This window comes from Gallinula chloropus, assembly GCF_964237585.1.
Source record: "Gallinula chloropus genome assembly, chromosome: 3".
NCBI lineage: Eukaryota > Metazoa > Chordata > Aves > Gruiformes > Rallidae > Gallinula > Gallinula chloropus.
This window is the reverse complement of record NC_140087.1, coordinates 44,767,827-44,781,440: the sequence shown is the minus strand read 5'-3', so window position 1 is coordinate 44,781,440 and position 13,614 is coordinate 44,767,827. Positions and strand designations below refer to the sequence as shown.

Below are 13,614 nucleotides of genomic sequence, written 5' to 3'. Positions count from 1 at the left end.
TGGTAGAGAAGGGATTAGACAGCATGACCTCCTAATGTCTATTCAGCTCTAAACTACGCTATGATTTCTATGGTATTTCAGAGCTATAATTGAAGTAGCATGACATGTATCAAACCAGAAAAACAGAATAAAGAGCTTTTCAAATTGCAACGAGCATATAAGTAAAACTTCATCCTGACACTGACATCAAGAACACGCATTAGAACAAAACAAATTTTAGTCTCCCCGTGGTCAGGAGGAAGAGTGCAAAAAATGTGCTATTGTGACTCCACTGAAAATTATACCAATGTATTGTTCCTTTTAAAGAAGCAAACATTGCCCTCAAGCAAAACAACGGAAGTCCATCCAAGTATTGTGAAGTCTGGATATAATACAAAATACTAACATTTGTTCTGAGAATTAGCTGCTTTTATTTTTCTACCACACAGGCATGAAACATTATACGCCTTTATTTATTTATATTTAAATATGAAGTCTATAATTTTTATTCTATGCATGTCATTTAACTGATAAAAACAATGTCCAATGGAATTTTACTTTTTTTTTTAATTCTCTCCCTCATCAGAACAAGATGGAAAATATCTGATATTATGTTTGAAGAAATTAATTTCATACCCAGCAGAAAATAGGCCTCCTTATTTAAACGATGGCAATTCAGCAATAATATGTTTAAATAATCACTGCAAGGACAGTCATCCAGAATTTTTGTAGACCAAATCAAGTGTGTCCCTTCACTAGTTTAAAAACAAAACAAACTTAGACTTGACAGAACTTTCTGAACATTTAATGTTTCGTGGTTTTTGTTATTATTTTTAGGACATGGCTTTATTATCATTGAGAGATGCTCCAATTACTAAAATTTGATCAGATTAACCATAGTAAGTCTATATACATTTAAGAGGCTAACTTGATTACTACCAGAAAGCCACCATTTTTTGACTAAATTAAAAAAACAAAACAAACCCATCTCACCGTAGGGTGTCTGAAGGACCCCCGGGAATGACTTAGAAGCCTTGCACAGTCCATTAAAAAATACGTAACTGCCATCTAGTGGCTGAGTAGGCCGACACCTTTATGGTGTCTTTCATGCTCTCCAACACAATTCTTCCCTCACTTCTAGTACTTGCGTTCTCAAGTTCAGCTACTAGTCACATAGGAAGAACAACAGACCAGAACCGACAATTTCTGCCTAAATGATATTGAGGTCTTAATGCAAAGAACCTCGCTTAATATTTTCAAAAATTTAATGCATTAATCTGCTACAGTTATAGATCAGGAAAAATCTAATAAATTAGCATTTATTAGACTTTCCAAAAATAAACGCGACAGAAAACTGAAAACTGCAGCAGATTTCAAGAGTAAAGTAAATTCTAATATTAAGAATCAAAAGATAGATTTCTATCAATAAAACTGGAACCTTCTGCAGAAAAATTATATTTTATTAACTTAAAAGACGGTATTCCTCATTTGCACTTACTACGTCCTAGAGTGAAGTTCGACAAATATTAGACTCCCCTCTCCCACCTTTGAAAAATGCTCTGCATTTCAGCAGATCCTATGACCCCAGCCATAAAGTCTTCTGCCAGATTTCAATCATCTTGTTTCACACAAAGTTTTTCTCCTTTCTGTGCTTTTTTGATAAAGCATAATTTACTCTCAAGTTTAAAAAGAAAACACTCTCGGCCTACATATGATTCCTGATGTTCACCTGCTTTAAGCTGAGATATCCCAGTTCTAAGACTGCAAGTTGGACTGTTGCAAGTTGGACCTACAGTTAGAACATAAGTTCCCGTGTACCACATCTTTTAAGTCTGGCTATTTTTTTTTTTTTTTGCAAGCTATAGAAAAAACAGATTTATACCTCTGAATTTTTCTAGCTTTTTGTTTTCTGAGATTGGGGTACACTGGCATAATATTACAGGAATTTTACATTGATACAGTTCTCCTTAAAACTGTGTATCCAATACTGCTTGTCAGGACAGAAAACATCAGTTAGCTATAGTATTTACTTTGAAAAATCCAGTAGGTTGAGCCTTCACTATCATTCAATTCATATATAAAACTTCAAAAAGTTTGCCCTTTTCATGCTTCTTTCATTCCTCAATGAGACAGCTGAATATATAGCAGATCCTTGTGAATACATCATATGTTTTTGTAGGTTATCTTTACCCAAATGAGTACTCTTGTTCCTCTGCTGGAATATAAGACTTTAGCAATCACACTTTTGTAGGAAAATAGTTGCATTAGAACTGTTCATTGCTTGCCCAAGCCTTCTCTTCCCCTTTACAAAGAGTAATTCAGCAAGCAGTGAATGGATGGAAAAGGAGTGATGTTTTCCCAGGATCACTGAGTCCTTCTAAATATCTCAAGAAAAAACATCTAAAATGAAGCAGTAGAAAAAAAAAAAGGTACAGCCACAGAATGATTTGGGAGCTCATAAAGAAGGAATTCCAAGTTTTCCTCCAATTTGTTGAACACGATTGTTGACGAGACTCTAATCTGATGAAAGCCTCTACCCTGACGAAAGCCACATAATGCCAAAATGAAAAATGTTTTTAAAAAATCTCACTTTTTTATTCTTTTTCTATGTATAGTAGTTATTTCACCATTTCAGAGAAATCTGCAATTTACCTTCTTTATCTTACCTTTACCTTTTGAGAGGAAAGCATGTTTATGAGAAAGTCCATCAGTGGTATTTTATAATAACAAAAAAGTCCATCAGTGGTATTTTATAATAACAAAAAAGTAAATCTCAATTCCACCAAATATTTACATTTTTAAATGGAGTGACTATGTATTTATCTTAAAGGATTTATCACCCTTTTTTCTTCTATTACTAAGTGTCAAAATTGGAACATTTAAAATATCACTAAGTTATTACCCTAAGGAGTTGTAATAATTTGTAATTAAAGAGGAAAAAAAAAAAAGTCCCTGCTGAAAGGCTGAGAGAGGGGTTACTAGGAAATTGCAGTAGTTTGGAATACTCTAGAGAGACACTCCAAAAATCATACTTCTAGTGTTTTCAAAGTGGAAAGCATATTCAATATGGCAAAACATTTCCTATAATTTAAGGTTTTAACACCAGAATTGTTTCCCTATGATGTTGTTGGAAAGTACACCAATAGATCATGAAGTAGAAATCTGTCTTGAGTGCCTGAGAACTGCCAAAATTGTCTGTTTGTTACTACCAGTTGAAGTACGTGGTGTTCCAAGAAGGCATGTAATTTTGGTTGTAGGTTTATTTGTTGGTTTAAATGGGGTGAACCAAACCAAAGCAAACAACTGAGCCAGAAATATTACAAGCATAAGAATTTTTTGATGGCAAGCGTACTGCTGTAAATATAGCTTAAATACTCAGTGTAAACTATCTCATAACAAAAGTTCTAAGAATTATAACAGTCTGGCAAAATCTCATCTCCTGGGGCAGGACTACAGAGATCAGGTATTGTCAATGGCATGAAAAAGAATTCATTACATCTGGATGCTAACCTTCAAACAAACATAACAAGGGCTTTCTTTTTAAATTGATGTGACATTTACAATAGACACTCATTGCAAACAATCAAAAAAAGATACTTAAAATATTTTTATAATAAGGCATATAAGAAAACAAAGAATTTAGGTGTCTTTCAAACAATTTGAGGGTTTTTTTAAATTCTGCAGTGTCCAAATACTAACCAAAGCCTAATTTTCATGTACTCGTTTTACAGTTATAAGATCTGTTTTTCTCCTCCCCTCCCCTGCTTTCTGCTAAGACTCTGTTTTTACCTCCCATGTAAACAAAATCAAGTAAACCTGAAAACTGAATTAAAATGTAGGAAAAATGGCAAGGGTACCACAAAAGGTCATGGCTGTGAAACAGAAAGAAAATTCGCTATTACACAAAAATATAAATCTAAACATCAGGTTTGAAGCTGGAGTTTCTAAATTAGGATATTCCATTCCTTTTTTATTCCTTCACTGAAGAAGTTAGGCCTAATAAAACTTTCTGTTTGGACAGGGAATACTAAGCAGACATTGTTGCTCCTCTTTGGCATTTCAAAACCAGGACTTGGAAGGGCTGCTAGGTTTTCCTATTTTTCCTCTGTTTATCAATTTCTGCACTAAAAGCTATCATACTCCCAGGCTGTCTTTTTTTTTTTTTTTTCCCCCATTTGTAATAATTAAAAATTAGCTATTTTGGACTCAAAAGAGCAGTCTTAAAAACTTCAGGAAATTATGCTGCAAAATACAGAGGTTTATGTTTAACATTGTAATGGGGAGGATATATATAAAAAAAGCCTCAACCAGTGGCTGGAAAGTGTAGAATCCAGGATCTGCGTGGTACTTGTGCTTTTAATTTAAAATTATTCTCTATCTTTTAGTTAACTGCTCATCATAAGTGAGATAATTTATTAGTATCATGTTGCATTTGCGTATGTACATCAGTATTGACCATCTTCAATTATTTTAGTATCATGCAGAAAATGTCTTTTCCTAGGAAAGGTTGAAGGAAGAAGTCTGCGAATAGACCTAGTTATCAGTTACAAATTTTATACTACCCTGTCTTTTGTCATTTATCAAGTCAAAAGATAAAAATCATCAACCAATGTTTGCTTTCTTCAGAGAGAAAAACTATAGCCAAGCTAGACAAAGAATAAAAGAGGCTAGATCTCAAATAAAAGTGTTTCATAGTTTTGCATCACTAAAAAAGTATAAGTAACACCAAGAATGTTCTGATTGCAGTAAAAAATTTACCTAAAAATATGATGAAAAAAGTTAGGGTGACCATCCTACATTCTAGATTTTTTTTTAAGATTCATATAGATAGATTTTGTTAGGTAGAATTAGCTCCACTGTTTGGGACACTACAGAAACAATTTGAATCCACGAAAACATTTTAGCTACATACAGTTCCTCGAACTAATTTCCACTCTTATTTTCAAAATAAACCAGAATGATGATGACGCATTGTAGTAAAAACTCTGCCAGTGAGGTGAATATGCATTCAAAATAGTTATTTTTGCTCTTCATTGACAAATAACAGTACAACAAGGAAGGAGTTCACATTATTGCCAGAAGAGATCAACACTGAGCAAGATAGATGGGGATTTGAGCAACACTTGCAAATGTAATTAAGTAATTGTGCAACACAATAGGCTAACTTTAAAAATAGCAACAAAAATCCCAACTTGAAGTAAATGTTCATTGTTCCAGCACTCCAGTGCTGATGGTTAAACTTCATTCTCATAAGTAAAAGAATTTTTAGGTAAAACATGTAAGGATTCATGAACCTATTTCCATCAAATACATTCCCAATAAGGTCATTTCCTGCAGTGAAGAAAATCCTGGAGAGAACAAATACACTCCTTATGTGCAATACCTTTCTAGAAGTATAGGAAAAAGTGCTTTTTCACAAAACCCCCTACAGTAGCATTGCTCCTGAAATCTAGTTGACTGAACTATAAAAATAGCATGAGACTAATATACTGTAGTTTAAAAACTTAAAGTATTGCAATGTAGCATAATTTTAATTAGTGGTCTCTGGTTTTTAAATATTCCTAATTACAGAGGTAGAAGAGTTAGGTAACTGAGTAGAAAAACTCCTTTAATGTTGTCTGGCAAGAGCAAAACTATAAAGGTAACATACCTACTCTCCCCACCCACGCTTACACAATACTTGATTGAACCTAGATTAAATTGTCAAGTCTAAGGATCAGTAGCATGCATTTCACTACCCATTCCTTATCTTCTCCAACAGCAAATCACCGATCATTTTCACAAGTACTGCTAATTGCAGTGATGATTGAACCATCTAGTCATTAACAGAAATAAAACCCCAAAACACAAACAACACACACACACATACACACACAAAAACACCACCACAACAAAACAACCCCACCACAATAGAAGAAACAAATATCAAGATCTTCTGGCCAGTCCTTGTTCCAGACCAAGATTTAAGCAAAACAGAAATTTGCCTTCCTTTTAATGACTTCCAGAACAGTTTTACAGTCTTATTCACTAGTAAAATAAGTCTGGTACCTGTGATCAGAGAGTTTTCACAGAAAATACGATACTCTTTTGAGGAAACAAAATCTGAAGTTACCCAACTCCACCAAACTGCACCACATTTAATGAAGAACACAACATGAATGATGACACATTAAAAAAAAAATTGAAAAGACTGTTTATGTTGAACACGTCCAGCCCAAAACAAGCCTCCACTGTCCCAGTACTACATTATCTCCTTTAGAGAAGTCTAGCTTGGCACCCTAAATCTGCTCAACTACTACCACGGCTATAAGCTTCAGTTGAGAAACAGAAAAGAGCCTCTGTAAATATTATTCCCATGAGCTTTTGTAGATTAGCTAATACAACCAAAAATCTATTACTATTGCTTGGTAATGCCATCAGACCTCCAGAAACAAGTGTTAATTTACTTGTAAGTGAAGCGAACAATAACATTTTACAAGAATCACCTTAGGCAGGAACCTTCAATCTCTATACCTAGATAACTTACATAAGTATTTTGTAATAAAACTATTAGGCTCAAAACCACATTTCTGTTGTTTATACCAAATACTGCAAAAATGACTGAAGTACTGCTTTTATGTTTGTTATACAAAATTATACGTAAGCACTTCTGTTAGCATCTTACCTGTACCCGCTGAACATCTTGTGTGCATTGTTTCTCTGTTTCTAGGACTGTAGATTTCAACTCTGAATTTGAAAAGAAGATACAGGTTTGAGAAATTCTACGTAAAGAAACCAACTTTGGTATTTTGAAATATACATCAAGAATTTAGTCAACAGGTAGAGTTAGAAAGAAAACAATCTTAAGTGGATAAATTGGAAAGTGGGACAGGTAAATCAACCAAACAGGTTATAGGCATAAATAAAGCCAGCTTGATTTGATCTCTATTTGCAGTGTAAGTATTATGACTCAACATTAAATGCTACCATCTTAAACTTGAAAGAAGTCCATTTTGAGTAGTTACTTATGGCTCTATTCTACAGATTCCACAGAAGGTCAGGGGAAGGTTCGCATGCTAGTTCTTCCATCCAATCTCATTAAGAAGTATTTCTGTCCTCAAGGTCTGTGGACTGTGTCTGTTCACAAGGTCAAAAGAAACCACAAACAGAATGATGACTGTTGACATCTATGTTGCCTTTTTCATATCCTCACCGTCCGTTCTCTGCCCTGCTGTCAAAACTTGAAATCTCCATGAAAATGGTGATACAGACCTCAACTCACATTTTAAAAGTACACTTGAATGCAATTGGCCTTACTATTACAAATACATTTTGAGAAAACTAAATTTCATCCTAGCTTTATTATTCACTACCTACAACATCTCAGCCTTACAAAGGGATGGTCTGGTGCAGTACACTTACTGTACAGTCAGAGCTTCCCAGAACTTTTATCTGCACATTTTACCTGGAAAATGGGCTTCCAAACATGAGACATAATCCCCCCTACTTCTGTACCAAGATTCCCTTGCTTATTTTAAAATCTGGCTAACAATTATTCTATCCAGTTCATACAAGTCTTTGAGACATCTGCTTTCATAAAAACATTTGAATTTAAACCAAACCTAAGGAAAAAAGAGATTACATCAAAACCTAGATCATGCTAATATTTATTTCAGTAAGAGGCATGTTCTGCATTGCTTCTATAGTTCTGTATTTTGAATAGCTGCTGGATAAAAGTAGTAAGATTTTTTTATGTAAATGACACAAATATGTAACAACCCAGTACATGGTCAGGACGCTCAAGTCTTTCGGTAAGACATTGCAGAGAATAACAAATACTTTTTAAAATTTATTTATGTAATATAGTCTTGTAGCTAAAGAACAGGGCTTCAGTTAAAAACTGTTTTCCATTCTGACCATTCTACAGAGTTCTTCTCTGAACATTAAAAAAACGTCTTTTTGCCTTAGTTTTCTTGCCTGATAGGAGAGAACTAGAAAAAAGAAAGAAAAAAAATCCAAGACCAAAAAACTCCAGCAGCCACACAGTGCAAAGATTGCTAACCAGCTTAGTAGCTACTGCTAATGATGCCTCTCTAACTGTCATAATTTTATATACAGGACAAGAATGGAAATAATTTTTTTATATCTGCCCAGAGAACATATGCGTTTGACATCCTTTCTATATCTTTTAGGCATCCTACAGTACAGCAGACAAATCTTTTGACCATTTGTAGGAAGAGCAGAGCAGTTGTGGTCCAGAAGCTCTGGATTCATAATTCCTAGACATTTGGTCTCACAGCTTTCTGATAATCTCAGCTGTTGGGAGGCAAAACATGTAAGGGGGATGCTTCATTGCCAGTGGCAGTTATGCAGCAAGGCTACCCTTTGAAAATTAACAGTCTGCAACCTTTTTTACTCTTTTAATTGTATACCGAAACAGCATTTCAAGACTCATCTGAAAACAATTATTCCCAGTCACAAAAAGCTGGATGAGGATAGGCTGTCATTAGCAGGAAATGAATCTCGCACTTTGACAAATATTCAGTATGGATTGATCCTGCTGCCTTGTTGCTGACTTTCAGATAAGTGCATTGACTGAAGAAAATTCAGGATGCTTCTAAAATTGAGCACTTTCTCCGAATTGTAACCAGAAGAACCCACCAAAATCAGTGAGTGGTTATTTTTTTGTAAAAGCTATTAATGTCCTTTCAAATGAAGAGTATTAGCATTTTGTCCTGGTGTCGATTGGAATTTTCTTACTAGAAGCCCCTGTAGCACAGTGTTTTGGATTTAAGATGAGAATATTTTCAATAACACATAATTTTAGTTGTTGCCAAGCAGTCAAGGACTTTTCAGCCTCTCATAGGTGCCCAAGAAACTGGGAGGGGACACAGCCATGACACCTGACCCAAGCTCATCACAGTGATCTCTCTATACCATAAGACATCATGCTCAGCAAATAACTGAAAGGCTGGCCAGGAGGCAGGGAAATGCAGGAACTAGCTGAATGTTGGCTCTGGGTGGTGAGCAAATGTGCTGTCCATCACTGCTTTTATTAATGCTTTTATCATTATTATTCTCTTCCTTTTCTGTCCTATTAAAGTGACTTTATCTCAACCCATGAAATCTACCTTTTTCCTTTTGATTCTCTCCCCAATCCCACTGGCAGGAGGGTGGCTGTGGGTGATATCAGGCAGTGAGTGAATGTCTGTGTGGTTGTTTTAGCTGTCTGCCAGGTTAAATCACAACACATTTCTAAACTGTGGAATTCTGAAATGCCTATTGTATAAATCACCTGTAAGAGAATTTTTTTCTTAACCCTTCCTCAATTGATTTGAAAGAACAGGAAAACGTCACTAGTATTTGGGCACTGGTCATCTTCCCAGGGCCTGTGTATGTGATTTTTAGATTTCTGTATGGTTGAGAGAAACTTTAAGATTAATTTGTTCTTTACTCACACCAGGTTTTATTCTTTGCTAATATTCTAGTACTAGATAACACATGTACACACACAACTTAGAAAGTAATATTTCCTGTTACACAAATTCGCACAGACAACCTTCCATACTCAGAAGCTCTTAAGAAAGAGGAAGAGGTTAGTCCTATATATTTTTCAATATATAACAATTTGACAGAATTGTCTGACTTATTTTTACCTCAGACAGGTCTTATTTTAAAATGAGTTCTAAATGCCAGTTGAGTTTAGGGCAATACAAGCACCCAATTTTAAGGTACTTTTGCCACAATTCAGCAAATATTTTGTTTGCAGCAAACAGGGTTATATGTTGATTGAGAAAAACTAAAAACAAACAAACAAAAAACCAATCCCAAATGCCATCACAATTAAAAATAAGAAGCTATCAAGGAAAGTGCCAGATGAGAAAAGAAACTTCCCCCTTAACCAAACCAAACATTACTCTCTTTTTTCTCATCATTTTTCATAAAACAAAGGAAATAAATGTCTGGACAAGCTTTGGTTTGTTAAAGAGACTAACTTCTATTTCAGGGTGTAAACCCACACAGAAGTTTATTGTGTTGGGATGGTTTGATTTTGCAGGAGATGTTGTATAACCTTTGAGTCTCCGCGCAGGTGGTTAGGACAGTCACATGGGAGACAGGATGTCTGGGCTCTAGTCCCTGCATACTTGCATACTTGCCTTTTCCTATATGTTAAGTGGAATAGTGTCATCAGTAAAGGATTAAAATAACTGAATTTCAAATGCCCTGTTATGTGTAGGAAGTGACAGAAACTAGTGGCATATACACTGATTTTACTGGCAATATTGACTAATTTTGTAAAAAAACCTGTCTGAAATCATAACTGGAAAAAAAATTGGCATAAGTATCTGCTCAATGGAACCAAAATTCATATTAGGTACTTCTAAACTTTAGGTTTTTAAATAAATAGCCAACCTAAGAAAAAAAAAAGCCAAACAATGAACCTGGCCAAAACTCCTCAACCCTGACAAGTCTAATAGCTGCTTCCTCACACCCCACACCACTCCAAATAACTCAGCAAAACTATTCGTTACCTTCTATACCAAAAAAGTTATTAACTACTTTCCTAACTTAGGAACAGGTTACCTAAGACTTTGCAGTATTTCCTTTTGCCTTACTTCAAACTCAAAGGCATAGTATTGTCTTTATGCTTACATACATACAATAAAAATACTGTACATATAAACATTTCCTGCTACATTTCTCTCCGTATCAATACTTTTGTCCAAAATGGCCATTTTTGTTTATAAACCATTGTCTCCAGTGTTTCTAGTGCCTCTCTTTAATCCATATAGCAATAACTATAGGTAATGCAAAACACTGCTGCTCTGCACACAGTAATTAAAAACCTTTAAAACATACTTGATCCTCCACCTTTAAAAGGCATGTATACATAATTTAATTAAATATCTTCACTCACCTCCATGTTCTTCCACGTGGCAAGCATGTGAATAATCAAAAAGCTACATTATTTATCTACCTAAATTATATTCAGAGCAATTATAACTTTTCGTTTTTCCTCCATGCCCTACACAGCAACTTCACAACAAATTTTTAATAATATTTTAAAGCAGCAGAACCTCAAATAAAGTTCAAGAGCTATTTAAGTTCCATTTAGAAATAACCACAATCAAAATTTTTTATTTCACTTCTAGCTCTATTTTTTTTAATATTTTTGCAGTTTTTTACAGGACAGTGGCTGAGATAAGGAACAGACAAGTACTGTGAACATTATGTCCATTTAATAGGTATAATATTAAATGGAACACCAGAGGATAGAACAAACCATGTACAAAATGAACATATTTAAAAGTTATTATTATTATTATCCTCCTGTGGGAAAAAATCTTCAAAATCTTGGAGATCTAGTAAAGATCTCCACATTTCAAAATAAATTATGTAACTAATGTTCTTCTAGATTTCAGAGCAGCAAAACTGCTGTTAACTTGCACCCCCATCTGCAGGGCTAAAACCTCAAACTGAAATAAAACATTCATCCTTTTATTTTTCTAGTGCAGGGTATGTTCATAAATACTCCAATCATGCATCCATTAGCTAAGCCTCCAAGTTGAGAAATGTAACCTGTCCTTTCAGAGTATGTGGCAATGAATTCTTCTAGTACATATGACAGCATTTTCTTTGAATATAGCATAAAATAGTAGATCATTAGTCAAAAACTGCACTAGCTTAAATGTCTGGTACCGCAGCATTCCATGCTCTGAATTGCATCAGTGAGATGGATCCAGAAATGTTTGCTTGACCACTAATAGAGCTGCCTTGGTATAAGCCACAGCATAAACACAGTAATATAAGCAATACTGCATTTTTGTTGGCATCGCTTGTCAACACTGGAGTAAGTGATATCAGTAAAAGTTACGTGTTGCCATGATAAATGGAATCCATGCAAGGAATACTTTGCTGGTGTTCCAGAGGAAATGGTAGCAAAGTCCCAAAGAGAGACAAATCTGAAATATCTCCACCCACAGCCTACAAGCAATACAAAGAGATTTGTTGAAATGACAACTTAATTCTTCAAATCTGAGCAATGAAAAAAAAAGGAGGAGTGGTAGGAAATGGAAAATCTGAGAATACTCAGTCGCTCTCCATGGAGGTCATGGGGATGAACGCAGCCTGAAAGTGTTGAGAGTTGTTGAATACTAATGCATGCAAAGCTAAGCCTCCAAGAACCAGTGGTATTTGCCTATCAACACTACTAACAGAAAAGAAGTTGGAAATTATCTTCTAAATTTCTTTGTCAGCTACAAGAGGGGTTTTGTATTAATTCTCATGTTACACAAAGCTTTTAATGAGCGTGCAGAAGACTTCAGAAATTTGGCTGGTAGACTAACCTCACAAATTTTAAGATAAACTGACTTTGTATACAAGGCGTTGATTTATTTTTCAGATACATTTTTCCTCCATCAGCAGGAGACTGCTGCATACACAGAGGAATACCTTACACCCAATAACTTTCAGCATACCACCAGCAGTAGTACATTCGGATTTTTTTATATTTTTAAAAAGAAAAAGTACCCATATTTCCTGGATATTAAGGTATATGAATTGGTAAAAAACAGAGGTCACAGCACCTGATAAAATCCATTAGTCAGCAGATCCCAGGTGCACCTCTTCATTGTTAAAAAAAGCACTCATTTTTTGAGTATTTTTTATTAGATTCATACTAGTTGATATTATTTCTGGTGCTAATCCAAGATCTTCAAAATCAGGTATTTTTCAGAAGTTAAGATATTAAACTTGTATCTAGGATCATAAAAGACAGTGTCTTCCCAACATGCCATACATATATCTTGTCTGCGTCCAAGAACTATACCTTCTTCCGTAGTTTTGAGTCTTTGTTCTTCATCTGGAGGTTTGGGTGGGGGCCATGCAGATGGAATTCTCCTTGGAAAACTGCCTTCAATATAATCTGATGAATGTGTGGGTTGGCTAACTGCAGCCCAAGTATAAAGCTGGTCTTGCTGTGGTTATTAAAAAAAAAAAAAAAGGTTGAGAAGTTCATATAGAAAGACAAACTGAAAATATCAAAGCCTTTGTTTCCAACACAAATAGCTCAATATCCACACCCCTATATCAAGGCAGACTTGGTTTTATGCTCTTCATCTCCTGACAAGGATTTAACATAAATTTGTATTAAAATAATTTAATGATTCAGTTTTGGAATTACCTCTGTATAACAATAGCACATATAATATTTTAGTTAGCTACAGCAGAGTAAGAAGCTAGAATACAATTCAACATTTTTTGAGCATGAGGAACACTGCCCTTCATTGCTTGTAGACATAACAAGTTCTGTCCATCATGACTGTATGTCTTTATATACAGCTAGTTCATAGGTTGGAGAAAAATATTTCAGTTCACACTCTATATAATCTCTTTTTTTATACCAAATTCACAAACAAGGAAAAGAAGCAGGATTATTTCAGCCTAAATTAAACTGAGATATTTATTCTTTGCATCCCTGTTTTTGTCATTTACATTCCTATATTCAGAAAGGGAACTAAAAAGGTGGGTTTGCATTTAGAATAAAACATGAAAAAAAACCAAAACCCAAAACCAACAGCTAAAAGTATTCTCAATCCTCTGGGCTCAAATCAGATTATAGCCTTATTACTCAATAGCCAAATTTGATTCACTTAT

At 34.7% G+C, this 13,614-nt stretch overlaps 1 protein-coding gene across 1 annotated transcript in view; it reads right to left on the bottom strand.

The window, feature by feature from the left end:
* The window catches only part of FMN2 (formin 2), a gene marked incomplete at both ends in the record, with an annotated part of 156,227 nt that overhangs the window by 110,549 nt on the left and 32,064 nt on the right, over window positions 1-13,614 (bottom strand). The window contains 2 exons of the mRNA XM_084261664.1: window positions 6,644-6,705; window positions 12,788-12,935. Coding sequence (XP_084117790.1) covers window positions 6,644-6,705; window positions 12,788-12,935 — 210 coding nt within the window. The remainder of the gene's footprint in view (window positions 1-6,643; window positions 6,706-12,787; window positions 12,936-13,614) is intronic.